The sequence below is a fragment of the Topomyia yanbarensis genome, chromosome 1 (assembly GCF_030247195.1).
Source record: "Topomyia yanbarensis strain Yona2022 chromosome 1, ASM3024719v1, whole genome shotgun sequence".
Lineage (NCBI taxonomy): Eukaryota > Metazoa > Arthropoda > Insecta > Diptera > Culicidae > Topomyia > Topomyia yanbarensis.
Genome location: NC_080670.1, coordinates 153,512,025 through 153,534,360, shown reverse-complemented (window position 1 = coordinate 153,534,360; position 22,336 = coordinate 153,512,025). Strand labels below are relative to the sequence as shown.

The window sequence follows — 22,336 nt, the reverse complement described above, 5'->3', positions numbered from 1 at the left end:
TGAGCAGGGAAAAGCCGTCACCCGTGTTCCTCCCAAACCTAACCTTTATAGTGAACGTCCTTGTACATAGTTGGACATATTTTACCCCCCTTTTCCTGTTTGTTTCGAAAGTCAATGTTCGTCCGCACGGGACGATGCAGCAGGGGTTGCGGAGGCCGGAAGTTATTCCCCAGTGGAGCCTTTGGATGGTCCGGGCCACCCTGCATCAGTCGCCTCAGAGCGTGAATCTGTAGTTAGACGAATGGTTCATTGCAGCAACACCATACGAAGCTATACTGATGAATGACTTACCTGCTGTTTCGTGATGTAGATTGGTTTATTCATGACAATCCACGTCACTGTCTCGTGGCAGGCGGGAGCCGTTGTCGATCCCTCGTAGGTCATGTAGTGTTCCGTATCTGGCAGTAGATCCCTAACGGACAATCTTCTTACCAAGGCCTCATCTCCCCCGAACCGGATCTTATCCAGCTGATCGGTTAGCATTCGAAGCTCGGGGTTGGACAGATCACCTAACTGTAGAAGGATCGCTAGGCCGACGATTCCTTGCGCTCGGTAGAGTGCATCGCTGAAGTTTGAATACAGTTGCGAATTGTAGCCGAAGATTTGGATCTGGAAAACCAAAAGTGTTGATTCGAGTTCAAAATTGAATGGGAAAGAAAAGTTTTCACCTCCGCTGGGAATGTATAGCCTTCCACACTGTGCTCAGACCCGAACTGGTCGTGTAGACCGTAGTGGATGTGAATCTCGTGGAATCGATATCGGTAAGATAGAGGACCCCCGGTTAGATTTACTGGAATCTGCGGTGCTCCATTCGAACCTGCCGTCTCGTTGTTGACGGTATAGATCACACTGTGACCAGTGTTGGCTATCGTGCCACTAATCTGTTGAATGAGATTCCCTGAATTATTTGCTTTGCTTACGATTATCTCAAAGTCATACTCACTCTGTGCTTGTCGATGTGCACAGATCTCAGATTTGGGTCAAACAGCAATCGTTGCGGTTCCAAATTTACCGGTGATTGACGGCGACCCTTGTTGCACAGCGACCATTCCGGGTTGATAAGGCCCCAGAAGGCAGGTCCTGGAAGCAGAATAACATGAAGAACATGGGTTGTTTAGTGACAGTTGCATTAGCCCAGTTTTTACATATATCTAGGAAGTAACAAGACGCACAGATTACCCAAACAACACCGTTTGTTGACTAGCAGTTTCTGCAACATAATAAGTTGAAAAGAAATGTGCATCAACCATTATTCAACTGATTTAGCAACCAAAAAAGCGCTCCAGCAAAAGTTAATGGTTATGCAACAAACCGCGGCCATTACATGTTGCAAGTGTTGCTTGGTTAAAACCTCTATAATCGAAATCAACAAAACCTTTTGTCTTTAAAGTTTACAGCCGTGTTTCAATGTATATATTATGAGTAATCGGTTTAGGGGCCGTCATATACGTGGTCACATGGACCAAAAAATCATCGTTTTTGTATGTCTAGAAGAGTCTAATATACCAATCGACTGCTCGACGATTTGGCACAATATCTCTGTGTGTGTGTTTTTAAAAGCTTTATAAAGTTTCAAAAGACAGACCTGTAGTCTATTGGCACAAAGTGGGACTCACGACTCAAGTTCGTGCCTAACCACTAAAAACAAACCTTAATTTTTACGCTCTTCTTCCCCACAGAACTACGTCAAGGTATTACTTCGTGGGGGGATCGTTATGCTTTTGTCGCACCTCTTCCGTCTGTTCCACCTCGGATCCTCGCTTGGTTCATGAAATGGCTCGACCTATGAGCTTTGATTCAACTCTCTAGTTTTTTCTTGCTTCTTGTCTCCATCTACTTCGTCGCCGCTTGTCCACGTGAGCCATTTACGTGCTGATTCCATGAGCCATTTAGCTCATGATTTCATGATTCATTCAGCTCCCGGCCTTATCACGATTTACTTGAATAGTCCGCAACGGTAAACTCACCCTACACCGGCCGATAGTTCTCCAACGGAGGAATATTCCCCGACATCAATACCCGCTTCCTTGAGCCATTTAGCTCTCAGCTTTATCGAGATCAACTCAGATATTATCCTACTCCGACTGAGAGTTCCCCGTCAACGGAATTTCTCTCGGTACCGCGGTTTGTTTCGTGAGCCAATTAGCTCCCCATTTCGTCACGCTTCTGTCGTGTATCCACCCTACTGTGATTTTCCCGGCGGTAGATTGCTCCCGATACCGATGTACGTTTCTGTGAGCCATTTAGCTCCCCGCTTCGTTACAATCTATTCGATCTAGTCCCCGGCGGTGGTCCTAGCCTACTTAACGGGCCAGAAAGTAGGTGCTGATCGATTCCGGGTGGAGCGCTGCTTCCGGATTACTGGCGCCCCATCGACCCACTGCTAGCTATTCGACGCGGTATACTCGGTCCAATCCCAAGCGGTGGATCTAGCCTACTCACGAGTTACCCGGTAGGGTGTCGAAGTCGGTCCGGCGATTCCGGTGAAGCCAGACGTCCGGTTCACTAGCGCTGCGATAACCCGAACCCGGTGCTACGTCACGTTCTACTCAACGGGCTCACCGGACCCAGTCTACACCGTCGGAGAGTTCCCCACAGGCAGAATTTCTCCCGAAACCCGACTTATGGTTCCACAGCGGCATTCTAGCCAATGACGCTACTTTGTTGGTCCCTTCGACACTTCCTCTGGAGCTTGGATAGTATACTAGTAACCCTCTCTGTTGACCGTGTCCCACATATGCTCGTCGTGGCACATCTCTTCGATGATATTGTCCACTGTTATACCAGACATACCCCTTCGGACTTCCTCGAACCTAGGGAATTCGAAGATCACGTGTTTCGGTGGCTCTTGCACGTTCACACACTCCAGGAAAAGGAATGACAAAGCATGTCCAAACTGATGCAAGTACTTCCAGAAACATCCATGCCCTGACACAATCTGCGTCAAATGGAAGTTCACCTCTCCATGTTTCCTATGTACCCAAGCAGATAGATTTGGGATGAGTCGGTGGGTCCACCTTTCTTTCTCCGCATTATCCCACTCTTGCTGCCACTTAGCCAACGAGTCCGTTCGGACCATTCTCCTTGCAATACGTGCATTTCTCCGCTGGTAGAATTCCACGTCCTCAGCCAGAGAGATCCCGGCAATCAGGCTTGTTATTTTCTCACACAATGTGCCACAAAGAGCGAAATACACCGATTAAAAATAGAGCAGCACAAAAACACTGCGATGTGCAGAACGACCGCAGAATAGGAAACTTGAAAACGAAAAAGAGTAGGATCTGTGCACCAAGAGCTGCACAATTTCGTTCAAAGAGTCACCTTGAAGAGCCACCTTTTTTGATCGGAAAAACGTTTTTAAAATGTTTTTTGTTGCATTCTCTACTTCCGTGCGCGTGGGACGAAGATGCACACTAAAGAGCCTCTTTATTTCTACTCTTTGTGTTGTGCAGTCATGGAGTAGAATGCACGTATGGGAGCAACACATACCGGAGTGAAGAGGTTTATTGTGAAAAAGAAGAGCGGTAGTTCGCATGAAAAGTGCAAAGAGCGTTTTTTATACTTCTCTTTATTTGCTCTGAGGTGCATTACATCCCTGCCAGCAATTACGCATACCGCCTCCAACGATATCGTTCTGTACTCACTCGCTACACGAACAGCCATTAGGCGAAAAATGTTGTCAACTTCGTCCGGTTCCGCTTTGAGTTCAGCGCAGCAGTCCAGACCGGTACGCCATACCTCAGTATTGAGGATGAAACACGCGCCATGAGACGTCTCGTGATGCATCTTGCTTCTCCGTTGATCGGTATGATCCTTACCAATACGTCAGTTATCCTTGCAGGCTTCTAACATACATTGTCGACATGACCGGTGTAATTTAACCGATCGTCAGCTATCACTTCCAGGTGCCTGCTCGTCGACGATGATAACGACACGCTGGATTTTTCTACTGTTGCTGACCAGCACTACCTCAGTTCTGTGGTGAGCCAGCCCCAACTTGACGTCAACCATCCAGGTTTCCACGATACCTATTGTCACTTCCGTCAACATCTCCACCTCCTCAAGGGTCTCACCGGTTATCGTCAGGACAGCGCCATGTGCAAATTCGACGATCTCAACTCCATTGGGCAGTTCCAGTGTTAACACTCCGTGGTACATTATATTCCAGAGCGTTGGGCCGAGTACGGAGTCCTGAGGTACGCCTGCCGTGGCCCTAATCGACCTCTTCCACATGTTCGTTTCGTAGACCAGTACTCGGTTCTGAAAGTAACTTTTCAGAACCTTGCACAGATAATCCGGAGCCTGCATTCTGTGCAGCGCTACGGCGATCGACTTCCAGCTAGCAGTGGTGAACGTGTTCTTCATGTCTATCGTTATCGCGGCGCAGTAGCAATTACCCCTTCTCTTTTGCTTCGATGCTTTCTTTTTGCTTACCAAAAGTATTCAGCAGGCATGTAGGCCAATACAATGCTGGATCTCCTGGTTTTGGCAGCAACATCCGCATCCGGGCCTTCCATCTGTCAGAGAAGTAGCCTTTGGCCAGGCATTTCTGTAGAACTATCTTGAACATGTCCGGAAACGCAAGGATCGTGGTCTTCAGTGCCATGTTGGGGATACTGTCCGGAACGGGAGCTTTCCTCGCTTTCAACTCTTCTGGCACTACAAGGAGCTCGTCGTTGAGGACTCGATTATCGCATTTCCACCGTCTATATCAACGTTCGGTGTAGGTGGCCATGCGTTTGGGTAGTGCTCCGAGAAAAGACTCTCAAAAGATATTTTTCAATTTATTTCAGCTGACGTCGTTGAACCCTTGGTCTTGGCCATCACGAAACGGTAAGCGCCCTGGGGTTAGCGTCTACTTCACTGTACAGTTACACTGTACAGTAGCAGGTGTACTTACTAAGCACTATCTCGCGTTTAAAAGCAACCGTAGTCGCCCGGAATGTCGTCTTGCACTCTTCTTTGACTACCTCAGATCATGCTCTGTGAACGCGTCCTTTGATTTTCAGGGAGGCAGTACCGAATATGTTAAGCCTTTCGTTCCACCAACAAGCCGCAGTTCCTCAGCTCCATTTCTCTCGGCATTGTTACGTCGCACGCCCTTGCTAATGTTTCCGACAGCTCATTGGCTTTCGAAGTTGGAGCGAGGCTGTCAGCACGAAGTGCTTTCACAAAAAGGTCCTTATCGAAATCCTTTTTTTTTTTCCACTTTCGCTCGCCAGTCCTCGCTCTCCGCGTAACAATACAACAATTTCGCCGACCAATGGTGTACTGCATCGCCTGGTGGTCGCTATGTGTGTACTGCTCACTAACTCACCAATTCATTTTATCCATGAGCAATTGCGTTGGTCAGCCCGATACCTTACTCCACGGCCCAAGCGTTAAAATTTCCTCCTACATCAACTGATATTCGTCCGACTAACGAGTCGGTTATTGCTCTCAGTATCCGATTGTACTGCTCTGATGTTCACCTTGGGGGAGCGTAGATGCTACAGACGAATAGGCCGTTGATCCTGGAGATCACGAAACTTTCGTGTGTGTATCCACCACACACTATCTTGAACAGGGAAACCGCCCATTACTTGCATTACAGCCAGCTCTGCACTATCCACCACCCAGTCACCGATATCGGGAGGAACACCATACGGCTCTGCAATAATTGCAACGTCGCACTTCGTTTCTGTTGTTGACTGCCACAACATTTGCTGTACAATGTCCAATGATTGAGAAATCCTTCGCCTTTATGTACACAGAACACTTGAAGCCGCCCATCTTGTGGTCATTTCCGTCCTCCGACTTGCAGATCATGCGCCTTGGTTGCTTCGTGCAGTCTCTAGCAAATCCCTTTTCTCCACTTTTTCTACACAGTGGTAACTCGCGGAGCGACCCTCAACGAGCAAACCGACCATTCGACTTTTATCTTGCCAACCTCCGCCAGCTTGTTGGCAACGACCACTGCACTATGGTCCCAAAGCTATATTTAGGAAGACAAAACTGTTTGCGCTGAAACCGTTGGTTTTAGATATATAGTATCTTCGGTAAACTTTGTTAGTACTTTCTTGCCGATTTTTTTATATTAGTTGAATTAGGGTGGTCCTTGTGGTTAGGGTGTTCAAAGTATCAACTTCTTAAATATGTAAAATTCAGCTACATAATGTTCTACAAAGTTATAAATCAATCAAATTTAAGCAACTTTTCTTAAGAAGCTATGTGGCTATCTCTAATGGTTCATGTGCTATAATTTTTGCAATATTTAAGGTGGGGTGGCTCTTTAAAAATTGGTTTTCTACTAATATCTTTTTATTTGTTAATTTCTCGCTAATACTTTGTTTTAGAGGTTTTTAGAACTTTTATAAATACACATTTTTGCCGAAGCAATGAAGTTTCTATCTCTTTTGTTTGCATAGTTACAGGCGATTTTCAAAACAAAAATGGTTTTTTTCAAAGCTATATATCTTCCAACATTGCAAATGGATTTTCAATCTTTTAATTTCATTTGAAAGATCGAAACTTTTGTAGTTTTTGGTGAAAAAACTGCGGGAGCGTTATTTCTGTAAAATAAATAATTAATTTTTGAAAATGGTGCATTTTTCAACAAAAATCGTTCATAACTTTTCAAATAGACGAGATAATAACTTTATTACTTCAGCAAAAATATTCGCCATACAAAGTTCTAAAAGTACTGAAAACAAACTATTTACGATAAATCAATGTATGAAGTGACAAATGAGAAATAGTGATTTTAAGGGGTCACGTTTTCAACGTTCAATCTCTTATGGTAAAATCAACTGTGAAATAGTCATTGAGTGTGATAATACCGAATGTCATGGCAATTCTATTGGATTTGTAAACGTTTTTGAAAGAACAATCTACCGTACATCTAAATAGTACAGTGGATTTACAGTAGTGTTAGCTGCAAGCTATCGTTAATTCTAAATCGGCCAACAAAAGTCATCTAAGTAAATCCTTTTTGGTTTGGACTAGTGCTCAAAACGAGTGCTAGAAAGAAAATGTTTTAGTTCACGTCTTGTTATCTTAAAATAAAATCTTGAAACGAGTTTGTTATTCATAGCAGCGGAAATTATTGTATGCTTTTCCAACATTTATGCAATGTTTGAAAGTATAAATTAATTATCGACTATAATGGCGGCTGTGGGTAAGTTAAAGAAAGATTCTCAATTTTTTGTTACTTCAATACAAATAAAAGTAAGAGGTCTGAAAATCGCTAACCGCGAACTGGTAAAATAACTCATAAAGCATAATTCCCTAGCATCTATATAATGCATGATGACGGTACTTGCTTTATTGGCCCCGTAATAGATAACTTTTATTTAGAGTTTACTATAGTACGCTATTAACACTATTGTGAATTCACGCTAACATGCAGTTGTGCGGTAAAATGTGTTTTCAAAAAGTGTCACATATTCAATAGATTTTCATTATAACACACATTGACTATTTCTCAGTTGATTTTACCATAAGAGATTGAGCGATGAAAACGTGACCTCTTAAAATCACTATTTTTCATTTGTCACTTTATACATTGATTTATCGTAAATACTTTGTTTGTAGCACTTTTAGAACTTTGCATGGCGAAGATTTTTGCTGAAGTAACAAAGTTATTATCTCGTCTATTTGAAAAGTTATGAACGATTTTTGTTGAAAAATACACCATTTTCAAAAATTAATTATTTATTTTACAGAAATAACGCTCCCGCAATTTTTTCACCAAAAACTACAAAAGTTTCGATCTTTCAAATGAAATTAAAAGATTGAAAATCCATTTGCAATGTTGGAAGATATATAGTTTCGAAAAAACCATTTTTGTTTTGAAAATCGCCTGTAACTATGCAAACAAAAGAGATAGAAACTTCATTGCTTCGGCAAAAATGTGTATTTACAAAAGTTCTAAAAACTTTTAGAACAAAGTATTAGCGAGAAATTAACACATAAAAAGATATTAATTGAAAACCAATTTTTAAAGAGCCACCCCACCTTAAAGATTGCAAAAATTATAGCACATGAACCATTAGAGATAGCCACATAGTCTCTTAAGAAAAGTTGATTAAATTTGATTTATTTATAACTTTGTAGAACATTATGTAGCTGAATTTTACATATCTAAGAAGTTGATACTTTGAACACCCTAACCACAAGGACCACCCTAATTCAACTAATATAAAAAAGTCGGCATGAAAGTACTAACAAAGTTTACCGAAGATACTATATATCTAAAACCAACGGTTTCAGCGCAAACAGTTTTGTCTTCCTAAATACAGCTTTGGGACCATAGTGCACTGTTAGTCGAATCGCCGCCATTTGAGTGCCTCTATACGATTTCCAAATCCGGATAGTCGTCGGTACATCTAGTTTGCACTGCTCGATCAGTGCACCTTTCAATCCTTCTACGGTCGTTATCTCGACTACGGCTTCCTGCAAAAGGGCTCTCACGCTCGCTTCGCTGCCCAAGCATTTAGCAACGAGCTCGCTTAAGGTCAAAATCTTGAAGGAATCAGTGTATCGCCCTTGTACTTCTCCCAAGAAGGCTTACGTTTCTCGTTATTCTCCTGTTCCTTCTTCTTTTCTTCCTTTTGTTTCCGTTCCCGCTTCGACTGCTGGCTTCCTACGATGCACCAACCACGGTCTTCCCCAACGTTCCTGCGTTCGTTGGTCTCTCCTCCAACTCGCTCTTCTGCTTTTTCGGATCATCTTGCTCCCCCAGCGTGTGCCTCTTTCTTTTCTCCAAGCGAGTATTGTGGTGTCACCTCAGTTTCGTCGGCTTCCAGCAGAGCTTTTTCGACTGATTCAGTTTCATCAAGAGCACCTCCTGCTCGCGTTCAGTAGCTTTTACGGCCGATTTGATGCTCGTCACTAGCTGATTCACCTTGGTGTGCATATTGTGCTTGTCCTTCACGAACTCATAGAGCTCGTCGCCTTTTTCCCCATCGAGTACGACTTTCCAAGATGTGAGTCATTCTGGGTAGTGTCGCTACCTGACCTCGGAATGAACACTCGATTCAGTAACCCCAGCTCACTTTGGTTTCCTCGTGGCTCACTTTGTATCAAGCCGCTGCTGGTACTCGCTGTGGCTAACAGTGGCGTTACCGGTGATCTCTGCAGCTTACCGCTCCTTGCTCCAACTCCGGGCTGCTATCTCCACTCGTTGCTCGCCTCTCGTGATCCCATGATTATCTATGCGAACAGTGAGGTTATGCTAGAGTTTTTTAGGCGTCGTCGGAGCTGCTTTCAGAATTATGGCTTTTTAGAGGCTTAGCAGAGGCCAGTCCAAACCCAACCATATCCTAGCAAGACTCCCCAACTCGCAGTAGGTCTGGGGAGTCGTTAAGCCACTGAACTCCTGTTCTTCCTATCCCTGCTGCCCCCTATGTATGTATGTATGTGTGTATGTCATTTACACTCACACTAGTTTCTCAGATATGGCTGAACCGATTTACACAAACTTTATTTCAAATGAAAGGTATAAGGCTCCCGTAAGCTGGTATTGAATTTTCAGTTGATCTGACCTTTGGTTCCGGAGTTACGGGTTGAAGAGTGCGGTCTCACAGCAAATTCCTATATAAACTGTTAACATCGTGATGTCCGAATGATGTAATACATATAATCCTTGCTTTGACGTGAGTCATGTTTTTTCCTTTTTTCAAGATTTTAAGAACGTGTGCACTAGAAAATAAACAGAAAAAGAATGGCCGGAACGGTGAAAATGAAGAAACGGCGAAAATTTACCTTTTTATTGGAAACACTGAGAAAAGATATGTCCTCAAGCAGGAGTCGAACCTGCGATCTCCCAGTCTCTAGTTGGGGGTAAAGGGGTAAAAAAAATGGGAACGCTTACTTTGACCGGTCATATCTCAGCTGTTGCATAATCGATTTGAAATCTGTTTTCACCAATATAAAGGTATGTCCTTTGTGAACACGTCGAATTAAAAAAATAGAAGAATAGAGTTGTCTACCGTAAGTTACAGTAAAAAGAGTATAACAAAGTCAGTGAGAAAAAAATGGGAACGCTTCTTTGACCCGCCATATCTTAGCTGTTTGCTCACCAATTTTAATTCTTTCTTCACCATTGGATAGGTAAATCTTTTATAAAAACAGTGAACAAAGAATGATGGAAAACAAATTTGTATATCTGAAGTAATTGTAAAAACAGTAATTGAGAGTCAGTACAGACGAAATGACTTTTTCTGTTCAAACAATCGTATCACGACCGTTTGTCAACAAATTTCAATTTTCCTTACACCAATGTAATCCTTAGAGCTTCTAGACTTGTAATATATGCAATAAATAGTAGATTTTCAAAAATTACTATACTTTTTCGAGTTTTTAGGAGATAGGATTTTTACAATGTACGTGGCATACGGTTGATTGAAATTCTTTGCGACTTGTTAGTTTCACGGTTTGAAAATTACCTGTTTACTCAATAGTTCTACATATTATACATGGATATTATTATATCAAAATGTTTGCACGGACGTGGAGAAACACATTATTGTATGTAAGTTACTAAATAATAGAGTGTGTTAGGACGATTCAGTAAATACGAAGAAGTTCAGAATTTTAAAATATTTGTCATATAACTTTAAATTTGATGCGATGACCTATACATTTTAATACACCAGTCGATTGTAATTGATGGCGGCTACAATTTCTGAAAAAACACATTTTTATATATTCTCAAAAAATAGCCAAAAGTACGTAGAAGTACAGAAATTTCATTTAGTTGGCAAAAAACGTCGAATTCAAAGCGATGGCTTATACCTTTTTATATACCAATCGATTATAATTGATTTTGGTTACAATTTCTGGAAGAACAATTTTTATATTTTCTCAAAAATAGACAAAAGTACGTAGAACTACAGTAATTTCATTTAGTTGACAAATATCTTCAAGTATTCAAAGCTATCACCTATTCCATGTATACACCAATCGATTGTAATTGATTTTGGCTACAATTTCTTAAAGAACAAATTTTTATATATTCTCAAAAAATAGCCAAAAATACGTACAAGTACAGAAATTTCATTTAGTGGGCAAATAACGACGTGTAGTCATCACTTTGAATTTGACCTTACTTGCCAACTAAATCAAATTTCCGTACTTCTACGTATTTTGTCTATCTTTTGAGAAAATATAAAAATGTGTTCTTTCAGAAATTGTAGCCACCATTAATTACAATCGATTGGTGTATAAAAAAGTATAAATCATCCCTTAAAATTCGACGTTATTTACCCACTAAATGAAATTTCTGTGCTTATACGTAGTTTTGGCTATTTTTTTTAGAAAATATGAAAATATGTTCTTTCAGAAATTGTAGCCAAATTCAATTACAATCGATTGGTGTATAAATTGCATAGGTGATAGCTTTGAATACTTGAAGTTATTTGTCAACTAAATGAAATTACTGTAGTTCTACGTACTTTAGTCTATTTTTGAGAAAATATAAAAATCGTTCTTCCAGAAATTGTAACCAAAATCAATTATAATCGATTGGTATATAAAAAGGTATAGGCCATCACTTTGAACTCGACGTTATTTGCCAACTAAATGGAATTTCTGTACTTCTACGTACTTTTGGCTATTTTTTGAGAAAATATAAAAATGTGTTTTTTCAGAAATTGTAGCCGCCATCAATTACAATCGACTGGTGTATTTAAATGTATAGGTCATCGCTTCAAATTTAAAGTTATATGGCGAATATTTTAAAATTCTGAACTTCTTCGTATTTACTGAATCGTCCTAACACACTCTATTATTTAGTAACTTACATACAATAATGTGTTTCTCCATGTTCGTGCAATCATTTTAATATAACAATATCCATGTATAATATGTAGAACTATTGAGTAAACAGGTAATTTTCAAACCGTGAATCTAACAAGTCGCAAAGAATTTCAATCAACCGTATGCTACGTACATTGTAAAAATCCTATCTCCTAAAAGCTCGAAAAAGTATAGTAATTTTTGAAAATCTACTATTTATTGCATATATTACAAGTCTAGAAGCTCTAAGGATTGCATTGGTGTAAGGAAAATTGAAATTGGTTGACAAACGGTCGTGATACGATTGTTTGAACAGAAAAAGTCATTTCGTCTGTACTGATTCTCAATTACTGTTTTTACAATTACTTCAGATATACAAATTTGATTTCCATCATTCTTTGTTCACTGTTTTTATAAAAGATTTACCTATCCAATGGTGAAGAAAGAATTAAAATTGGTGAGCAAACAGCTAAGATATGGCAAGTCAAAGAAGCGTTCCCATTTTTTTCTCACTGACTTTGTTATACTCTTTTTACTGTAACTTACGGTAAACAACTCTATTCTTCTATTTTTTAATTTGACGTATTCACAAAAGACATATCTTTCTATTGGTGAAGACAGATTTAAAATCGATTATGTAACGGTGGAGATAAAACCGGTCAAAGTAAGCGTTCCCATTTTTTTAGACCCCCTTGGTATTCCGAGTGTTAACAACTCAGCCAGCGAGGAACTGTGATGATGAGATGCTAACAGTTATAGTAATAGCTCAAGCTTGAACGGAGTCCACTGGACCTAAAAATAGAATGCGAGAGAGATTTGGCCGATCAAGGAGAGGGAGAGGTTACGATTTGCTTATAGGAGACATTGGGGGTCGATGGGTCCATTGCTAGGTAATGCGGCTGTGGCGGTGATCAAAATACTGTCGGGAATCTGCGATAACATCATCTCAGTTTTTTTATGGCAGAGTGATTGGGTGCGTTACCCAACTAAAGACTCGGGGATCGCATGTTCGATTCTTGCTTGAGGGCATATTTTTTGTCAGTGCTTTCAATAAAAAGGTAAATTTTCACCGTCTCTTCATTCTCACAATTCCGGCCATTCTATCTCTAAGTAATACATATTAAAATGAGTACAACCTTACTTAGTTTTGCGCCTCTATGCCACTATTAAAGCCATATCGATTCTTCGGTGATGACTGAACCGATTTTCTCCAATCAAGTCTAATATGCAGTAGGCTGGTGCATCTCCACTGCCTCCCCCGTACCCTTACATCTCCCCGTTTTTCCCCTTCGCCTTCCACCTGGTGCCACCCTCACACACGCATTCCCTTCGTCCACTCCGCATACCGATATAAGCTAAAAGATTTCTGTCGCATCCACCACGCTCACTCTACTAACTTCTCACCTCCTTCGTTTCCAACCCATTCCCCCAGCATTTCAAAAAATGATCACATGAAGATAACATTCCACTCATACTTAAGCTAATTATATATAAAACTTTTTTGTTCGAAGTGTGTCAGCGTCGACTTTCGTGGTAGTCATGGTATACGTGCTTAGTAAAATAAGAATGTAATACACATTCCCACAATTATATTCAACATATCCAGCTAATGAATCATAGTTTGGATAAATGAGAAAATCACAATCGCACTATTGAGTGGATTAAAACAGGTTTTTTTATTGTTGAGCTAGGGGACTAATCCATAGAAAATTTATTTTGCGTGTAAATACACATGATGACGTCTGAGTGGAATGGCGACTGTTTAATCATGTATGAGTTGAAAATCAACATTTCGCTAGAACGATTAAAAACCAGCTACCAATTTGCGGAATGTTAAGTCATGCTCATTATAATAAGTTTTCTTATTGTATTTAGTGCATTTATATGCTTTTGAGTTGTACACGCACTATAGTATTAATTGCCGCTAAACCAGGAGTCCGTTCTTTAAATCTTGCATCTACTGCATTTTATAATTTCAGCACATTGTTGTTAAATTAGTAAAACAATTCTTTTCGGTCTGGTACCCAGAGACTCCCAAAATCTTGAATCGCACGCAAACTCCAGTACAATTTCGAATCCCTATCCCTATTAACAATCTGCTACCGTGATACTTGTGTAGTACGCAGTAGTATATACGGCCTCTAGCTAAAGCAAGTATAGGACTAACATTCCTTCTATTTCCTGCTGCGATCTACGTTCGGGCTTGGCTGATACCGATATTGATCAATAAATAACTTTAGATTACCAGGAGTAGTACATTGAAGGACGATTTGTTATTCCCAGGCATTATCATCTATTGAATATCTGTACAATTGCAGCTAGTTCCGATCAACAACAGAGTAGCAAGCAGTGGTGGTCGCACAAGTCCAAGCTCACGAAAGAACATTATCATTTGAACATCCCGTAGGATCTTAATGAATCCCGATAACTCAAAATTTGAACCTGCCAGCTTTACTACAAAGTGCATGTCTCTTCCAAATGGGTGAATCCTAGTAGTAGTGACTTAAGAGCGCCTGCACAATTTTCTATTTACTGCCCATGATCGCATATCAGTCCCATAAAGATAGGAAATCCCATAGAAAACGGGACAACTATGCGATCATGGGTAGTTTAGGACAGCAAGAATTTTAATAATCAGCTTAAAATTGAGTATTGATCACATTTTTTGTAAATCAAGAACGTCCGTTTCGACTTCATATTATGAGAAGCACAGAAACTCTGATAGCTGATGAGAAAACAGTGAAATCCTATTATGATTCGGCCAACGGACCAATGCGTTTCGCTATATTACTTCATAGAGAAAAATTGGGTTAAAACATTTTTTGCGTAAAGGGCAGAAAAGTTTTGTAAGTCACGTTTTGTATTTTATGACCCCGGCAAAAAAAAATGTTCATCCGAGTTGCGCTACAGCGGAAGAATCCAACTACAAAATGGTCATGTATTTTTTTCAGATAATATCTGTTAATGGAACACCGTAGCTCACGCCTTCTCGCAGTCGTAACATCGTTCTTCATCTAACGGTTCATAATATCAACCCACATAAACCCGCGCACAGGCTACTATTATTATTATTTAGACCAGGCAGCACGGAAATCGAATAGGATGCGCTATGTCATGACCTGCCCTTTCACTGTTTGAACCACAGCCCGTGTCTACCAGTATGTTCTGCAGGTAGGTACCAGCCTACATGCGAGTGCTTTTAGTTTTTGTCCAAAGCTTGAAACGAGTGTGATCTGTGATGACCACGTAGACCACTGAATAGTTGACATTCCTCTAGGTTGGAAGTGGTACCTATGCATTAGAGGTGTTTGCCTTTGGCTCACAACCAACCGAACACCGACAATGGTTGCGACTGTGACAATAGAGGCATGAAGGCAGAAAATTGTTTTCTTTCTCCTTGCTTCGCAATCGAGACAAACAGTGCGGTTCCAGACCACTTGAAGTGTGGAGTGCTCGGAACAAACCCAACTGCAGATGAAATGTTTTCCGAAGCACTTAAGATCGATGATCCGAAATCAATACTGTTCTTGAACGCCCTCCAACAACAACAACAAAATACCTAAGCAATGATAAGATTTATTTTGTTACTCAAATCCCTTTTTCGGTTGTGTCCCTGCCGTAGTACATCATTTTTTCACCCGCTTTTGTAGTTTCGAAGGCGCGGGTGGGAGAAAAAAAATGACATAACAAAGCACATACATGAAAATCCTTGCAGAAAGATGTTCTTTTGTTGAACCCCGAATAGCAAGATGTGAGCTGTGGTAGGAGAAAAAGTGGCTAAACTCAACAAACAGACAAAAAATCGAAATTCGCAGCACTAACACGATAAGATGATAAAGTACTAAACCAAGCTGGATGGTAGGATGTGGAAAGCCGAATCCGTTTCCTTTCGCCAAATAAAAACCTTCCGCCCCTCCCACTCTCCCGCACTCGACCGCTCGGGAAACCATAAGCAGAGCAAAGTGGATAACCCATGCAATCAACAGTGAGATCATTTGTCAGAACTTTGACTTTTGGGACCGGAAACGAAAGTAAGTGTAGTCATAGTCGGGATGAAGACATTATTTCGGATTGACTTTTGGCGTAACAGTGCCGAAAATAGATTGTGATTACATTACAAGCACTGAGGACGGTTGGCATTCGAAAGCGTTGTCGAATGTTGTGTTTAGTAGAATCGTTACAGTATTACTATAGCAGATGATTTCCACAGAGATTTTCAGAGATTGTTAGGAAATCGCAGTATCACAACGGATTGTTTTACGGTTTTTAATTGACTTCACTCAGATGTGTAATTTTAAGACGTCGTATTTAGATCTCGGTGTATTAAAGTTGAGTTGTGATTATTCTTGGAACATTGTATCTGTTAATAAACAAACAAAATTACTTTTCTAAAAATAAGAAACCTCGCCGGCACGCCTCTATTCAGCAAAAGATTCGTCGCGGTGCGGAGGCGGGGGGTCGATGAATTTCTCGTACGCCGGTTTAATCATCCGTTCGATTCGGACAGAACGCTTGAAATCTCCTGATCTACCTGGAGATTTGCAAATGCAACACTTTTTCACAAAACTATCTAGAATGTTTCTTTCCTTTTGTGAAACTGTGGAAAAAGTGTTCGGTGCTACAATGTATTTTCCTTTCCCTATTAAATCAGTATTAAATGGTGGACTATTTTTACCCTATTCCTATTATCATCCTACTCATTTGAAATAGTTGGTTTCACTGAGAATATATACTCCTAAATCTGCTAAGAATAGTTTGCATACAGCAAACTTTTGTAAAATATGCGAAATTTTCGTACATATGATAAGTCATTCGTAGTTCTATGGGAACGTTTTCATTTATTATGAGTCTTTCGTAAAAAAAAACACAAAACGACTTTCGTTGGCTTATTACAAATCTGTTTCATTCATGAAACGAATTGTTTGATGAAATGATGTTTTTAATATTTACGAGCATCTTTCGTAATATGTACGATTTTTTTCTGAAGATTTCCCAAAATAATGATGTATACAAAAAATTAAAATCGCTGAATGAATTTATTCGTAAATCTGATTCGAATATGTTCATCAACAAATCCGAGCATTTTCGTGCATCGTAAATAGTTGGTTTCGTTCAGTTGACGAACTAAAACATGGCGACTTGAAGAACGAATATTTTCGTAATTGCAAATTTTTAGTACACGTTGCACAAAATTTATCGTCGAAAGCGACACTATTTTTTGTGATTAAAACGAAAGATTTCATTTTCGTTCATCGAACTAAAAACGACAGGTCGGATGAATAATGTGCTCAAATAGTAGTAAATTCTCGAAAATAAAGTAGTCTAAAATAAAGTAAACAGTGGGTTGGGTTAAATGAAAACGATTAAAGCATGCACTGTATTCGACAAAGTAAAAGCTAGCCTTTACTTTTATTCATGCTGTCAAACATTTATGATTCGCAATAGCCCGTTTAAATCCACCGAGTAGAGTTGTTGCGTTTTTCTCATACGCGGAAAAAATCAGTTCATACATTCATGAAGAATTACGATTTCTTTAACTGAACGATTTACGAAAATCGTGAACAAGCTCCTAAAATTATGTATAACAAACCTCGTATTCATGAAACTATTTGTGTTTTCAAAAAACTAGTTCCTGTCAAAAATATACATGGCGTTAAATTCTAATGTATTGTTTACTGCCGTTGTTCCCTGGACATGTTTAGTTTTTAATGATTTAGGGATACACTGGTTTATATAAACTACTAGCTAATACCCATCGCGCGTTGCTGCGACTTTCAACAAAATAGGGGGAAAACACAATTTGTTCCAAAGCGCCATCTGGCGGGCAGATAATCCTCAACTAATAGCACACAAACACGCCCCATAACAAATACCTACTGTGTATAATTTTTTACGGAAATCGTTTAAGCCGTTTGGGAGTCTATAAATCATATACATACAAACTTTGACTTTTATATATATAGACTAGCTAATACCCATCGCGCCTTGCTGCGACTTTCTTCGAAATAGGAGGAAAACACAATTTGTTCCGAAGCGCCATCTGGCGGGCAGATAACCCCCAACCAATAGCACACAAACACGCTCCGTAACAAACGCCTACCATGTGCAAATTTTTACAGCAATCGGTTAAGCCGTTTGGGAGTCTATAAATCATATACATACAAACATTGACTTTTATATATATATATATATATATATATATATATATATATATATATATATATATATATATATATATATATATATATATATATATATATATATATATATATATATATATATATATATATATATATATATATATATATATATATATATATATATATATATATATATATATATATATATATATATATATATATATATATATATATATATATATATATATATATATATATATATATATATATATATATATATATATATATATATATATATATATATATATATATATATATATATATATATATATATATATATATATATATATATATAGATAGATAGATAGATAGAAGATATCGACCAAAAAACCCGTAGTTGAACAATGCTCAGGATTTCAGGAGCTTTGTCGTGGTTTTCGTAATTTCTCATCACGTTGCAGCAATATTTTATTCATGAGCTTACTATTGAATTTTTCTCGAAGAGTAGAGCGATTTATGTTCATAATTTCTAGATCTTAGTCACGATTTTCGTAAATTATATTCACATCATCGTGAAATTTTAGTCACAAATAGAGTGATTTGTGTTGATGATTTCAGAATCTTAGTCATGATTTTTAATATTTTAGTCATAAGTAGTGTGATTCATGTCCATGATCTCTGGATCTTAGCCACACTTTTCGTTATGTATATTCGCGTTATCGTTATATTTTAATCAGAATTAGAGTGATTTATGACATCAGGATTTAATGCACGATTTTCGACATTTTGGTCACGAGTAGTGTGATTAATGTTCATGAATTCAGAATCGTAATCATGATTTTTGTAATTTATATGGACATTTTCGTGATAGTTTATTTTTGAGCACACTTACGAATTTGACAGGTGGAGTAGTGTTCATGACATAAGCAGTTTTATCATGATATTCGTAATTTCTCTTCGCCCTATCGTGAAATGCTGTTTTTAATTACCATCGGATTTTTTACTCAGAGCGACGTGATAATACGAACTGGATCATACAGATGTGACTGATTCGCAGTATCTTGTTTTGTGAACTATATCACGAACACAAATTATGGATCTATAATGTATTTTTGGTGTCAGCGCAGTTTGGGTTTTCTGTATAGCGTTCGTATCCTAATAGTTTTCTTATATTTGCTGCTCGCACCTAGGGTAAAGTGCCTATTTTCACCATACTAAGCAGGGTGCCTCACTAATTCATCAATTTCTCGGCTCACAATCAATGGAATGCCCAAAAATTGACATCAACTGCTTTACTTCGTTGTTAAGAACCAATATAATAACACAAATGCGCTGAAAACAGTGAAATTCTCGTGTTTGAGTGAAGCAAAAACTCGAAACGAGTGTCCCTATTGTTGCGCTACCATTTGACTCAATGCGTTGAACAAAGATGGCAGACACTGCTCTAACCAACGGCTTCAAATGGGTATGGTGACAATAGAAACACGCCGAAAATGGGCTCATCACCCTATTACCAGTCTCTAGCAGGTGGACATTACTCAATAAACAAAATCCAAATTGTGTAAAACAGTTCACGTGAAAATTTCAAAACAATGTGCAGAGTTGCATAATATTGGATAAGTTCTAAATATAACAAGCAATCAACGTAGATCGTGAGTCATGTATTAGGAATCATGAAACAGTTCAAGAATAAACGAAAATTTTTATAATTTGAGAACTATTTCAGGAACCTTGTGGTCAGTCGTGACTATCATACTAGAAATCATGAACCATTTCATGAATACATGAACAATATTTTATAATTTTGTGAATTTTGTTAACAATTTCATGGGCACGCATGTTTAGGCGTAACTATTATACTAGAAATCATGAACCCGTTCACATTTTGATGATTATTACTGCATGATTTTGTGAATTAATACACGAGTACGAATGGTGAATTGTGACTAATATACTAGGAATCATGAATCAGTTCACAATGATTTACTATTTCGAGCTTTGTGAAATAGCTCACGAGAAAATATTCTTGATTTTGTGAACTAATTCACAACCACGACAACTAGATCATGTTCATGATGTATTAAATCAGTTCACGTTGCATAATCGGGCTCTGAATAATGTTACTAAATCCATGAATAAAATCACGAGTCAACCTTTGGTTTTTCACGTACAGGAAATCGATTTGGTAATGACATGGCGAAAATCGTTACGGAAGTTCACGAAACAAAAAACCTGTGTTAATCTACCTTGTGGTGCAATTGTGCCTTTCTCATTTCTTCAAACTCCGATTCCATGGCAGGTTATGTTCAATACAATGGTGGAAATGTATATTACAAATTCAGTACGATTTGTTCATACATACAATGGATCGACAGCCAAGATCTTGAGATACTATGTGTCGACACTGAAACATCACTTGAAATCAGCGGCGGATCAAGGAGGAAGATCCGGAGGGTCCGGACCCTGTCGAAAATATTAAACTTGTTAAGAAATGTTTAACTAGTTTTAATCTTAAAGAAGTAACCCCTTATTGCATACTCCTACCTAAGCCTTTATAGGTCAAAAGAATCGCGTCGACTAACAATCGGACCACTATGTGAAAGTAAAAAGCTAAAACTTTCAATATGCTATGATGTTGTTTGCTCATTAACGAGTTATTTAAGGTGGGAGTTACCCAAAAAGATCGCAAAATTTGGTATATCTTTTTAAATTCAACAGATAGGAAGTAACTTTGTTTGGAAAAAATATGTGTTTTGATACAACAAACAAGTTGTGGAAGATTTTAGAAGATAGGAGAATGTCTAAAAAAGTTACCATGAGAAAATTAATTTTAAGGGGTCTTCCATATAAAACGTTCCATAACTTTTAAACCATTGAAGCTAGATATATGGTGTCTTTAGCAATTTCTTTTGTAGTAATATTTGCTACAGCTTTGCCTAAGACACAAAGTCTCTACCTTAATTAGTTCCGAAAATAAATTTCGTATATCACTTATAGGTGAATTAATCACTGAACAATGAACTCCTGTGGATGCGCAATCACAAGGGCAACAACTTCTCCAAATAAACTATACTTCTAAAGTTAACGGTTTAGACGCTATTAATTTTGAGCACGAAATCGACGTTTTAAAACACTGTGCGGTTGTTACAGAATTCATGGCACTTTATTCACCTTCACATTAATTTTGAGAACATTTTTTCCGTATACATAAACATCAGGTGTCCATGGCTGATTCTGTTCAGTATAAATTTTGCAATCACCCTGTTGATCATAAGAAAGGCCAATAATAGTAGGTACTAAAAAGGAGTGATTTGAAAAGCTTTTGGTCAGTTAAAACTTTAAAATCTACCAACAAAATCTTACATCCAGACTAGTATAAACGCTGCTGTAGCATGTTTTGTTTATTTTTATGACAGTCGACGTACTAACGTAAACACAATTATTTCTTCAAATGCTCTCCATCGTACTAATAATAAAGTATTATTATGAAATGAACAAAAATTTGATTTCTAGGGAAAGTTGTGGGGTGTCTGTTTTACCCATAATTCCTCTACTGATATGGGTACGGTGCGGCATTTAATCCTGCAGTAAGCTAAATATTTTATTGTTTCACTCAGCAGCAATTATGATTCTATATCTATCCATTCCTCAACTCGACAGCATAAGTCATTAAATTGACTTTAAGCTTGTCCGGACATGCCGCAGACTCAGGTGATTCGCATTTAATGCCAAAAGATCCTGACTCCTGCGTTGCAGAAGACAAAGAGTTAAGTAGCCGGGAAACTCTAAGCTTGTTCATTGACCCTACTCCACACTTTTCTAAACTTTCTTACTTCAAATACTTGCTCTTCCTTGAGTACTATGGCTCTTAATATTTGAAAAATACTTCATCTTCCAGTCCCTTGTTAATTATATGTCGTTACACTAGAAAAACGTTTTTAATCCACCTAACAGTGTGATGAGACATTTCTTATAACTCTTATCACTCTTCGGCATCAAGTTCTAAATGTTCTCAAACCATATATTCGTTTGAGAGCATTTAGAACTTGATGCTTCGCGATGTTTATGAATACACTTACTACATGGGATAGTGGCAGGACCCAGAGAATCGCTCAAATCAGCATAGGACAACATCAGTGCTAGAAATCTCAAACCAAATCAATGGGAAAGCGAAAAAATGGCCCATAAAATGGACATACAAACGAATTATTGTTAATGCTCTATTAATAAAATATCTAAATTGTGGTGGGAAAACTGAATTTTCCTGAAGGGGTTATATATTATACTGAGCCAAAAAAATCGAATTTTTTTTTGAATCGATTTGAAGTTTATACTTTACTCAAATTTGCAACGCGACTGAGAACTAAGAAATCTACGCTTTTTCTTGAAAAGGGCGATACTAGCAGTGATACCATTCA

General features: G+C 38.6%; 1 protein-coding gene across 3 annotated transcripts in view; it reads right to left on the bottom strand.

Annotated features, from left to right (window-relative positions):
* LOC131677903 (carbonic anhydrase-related protein 10) overlaps positions 1–22,336 on the bottom strand; it is a 319,983-nt gene that overhangs the window by 7,935 nt on the left and 289,712 nt on the right. For all 3 annotated transcript variants that reach the window (XM_058958004.1, XM_058957995.1, XM_058958014.1), the window contains 4 exons: positions 944–1,080; positions 669–881; positions 292–609; positions 44–227 (listed from right to left, as the gene is read on the bottom strand). In XM_058958004.1, the coding sequence (XP_058813987.1) occupies positions 44–227; positions 292–609; positions 669–881; positions 944–1,080 (852 nt within the window). The remainder of the gene's footprint in view (positions 1–43; positions 228–291; positions 610–668; positions 882–943; positions 1,081–22,336) is intronic.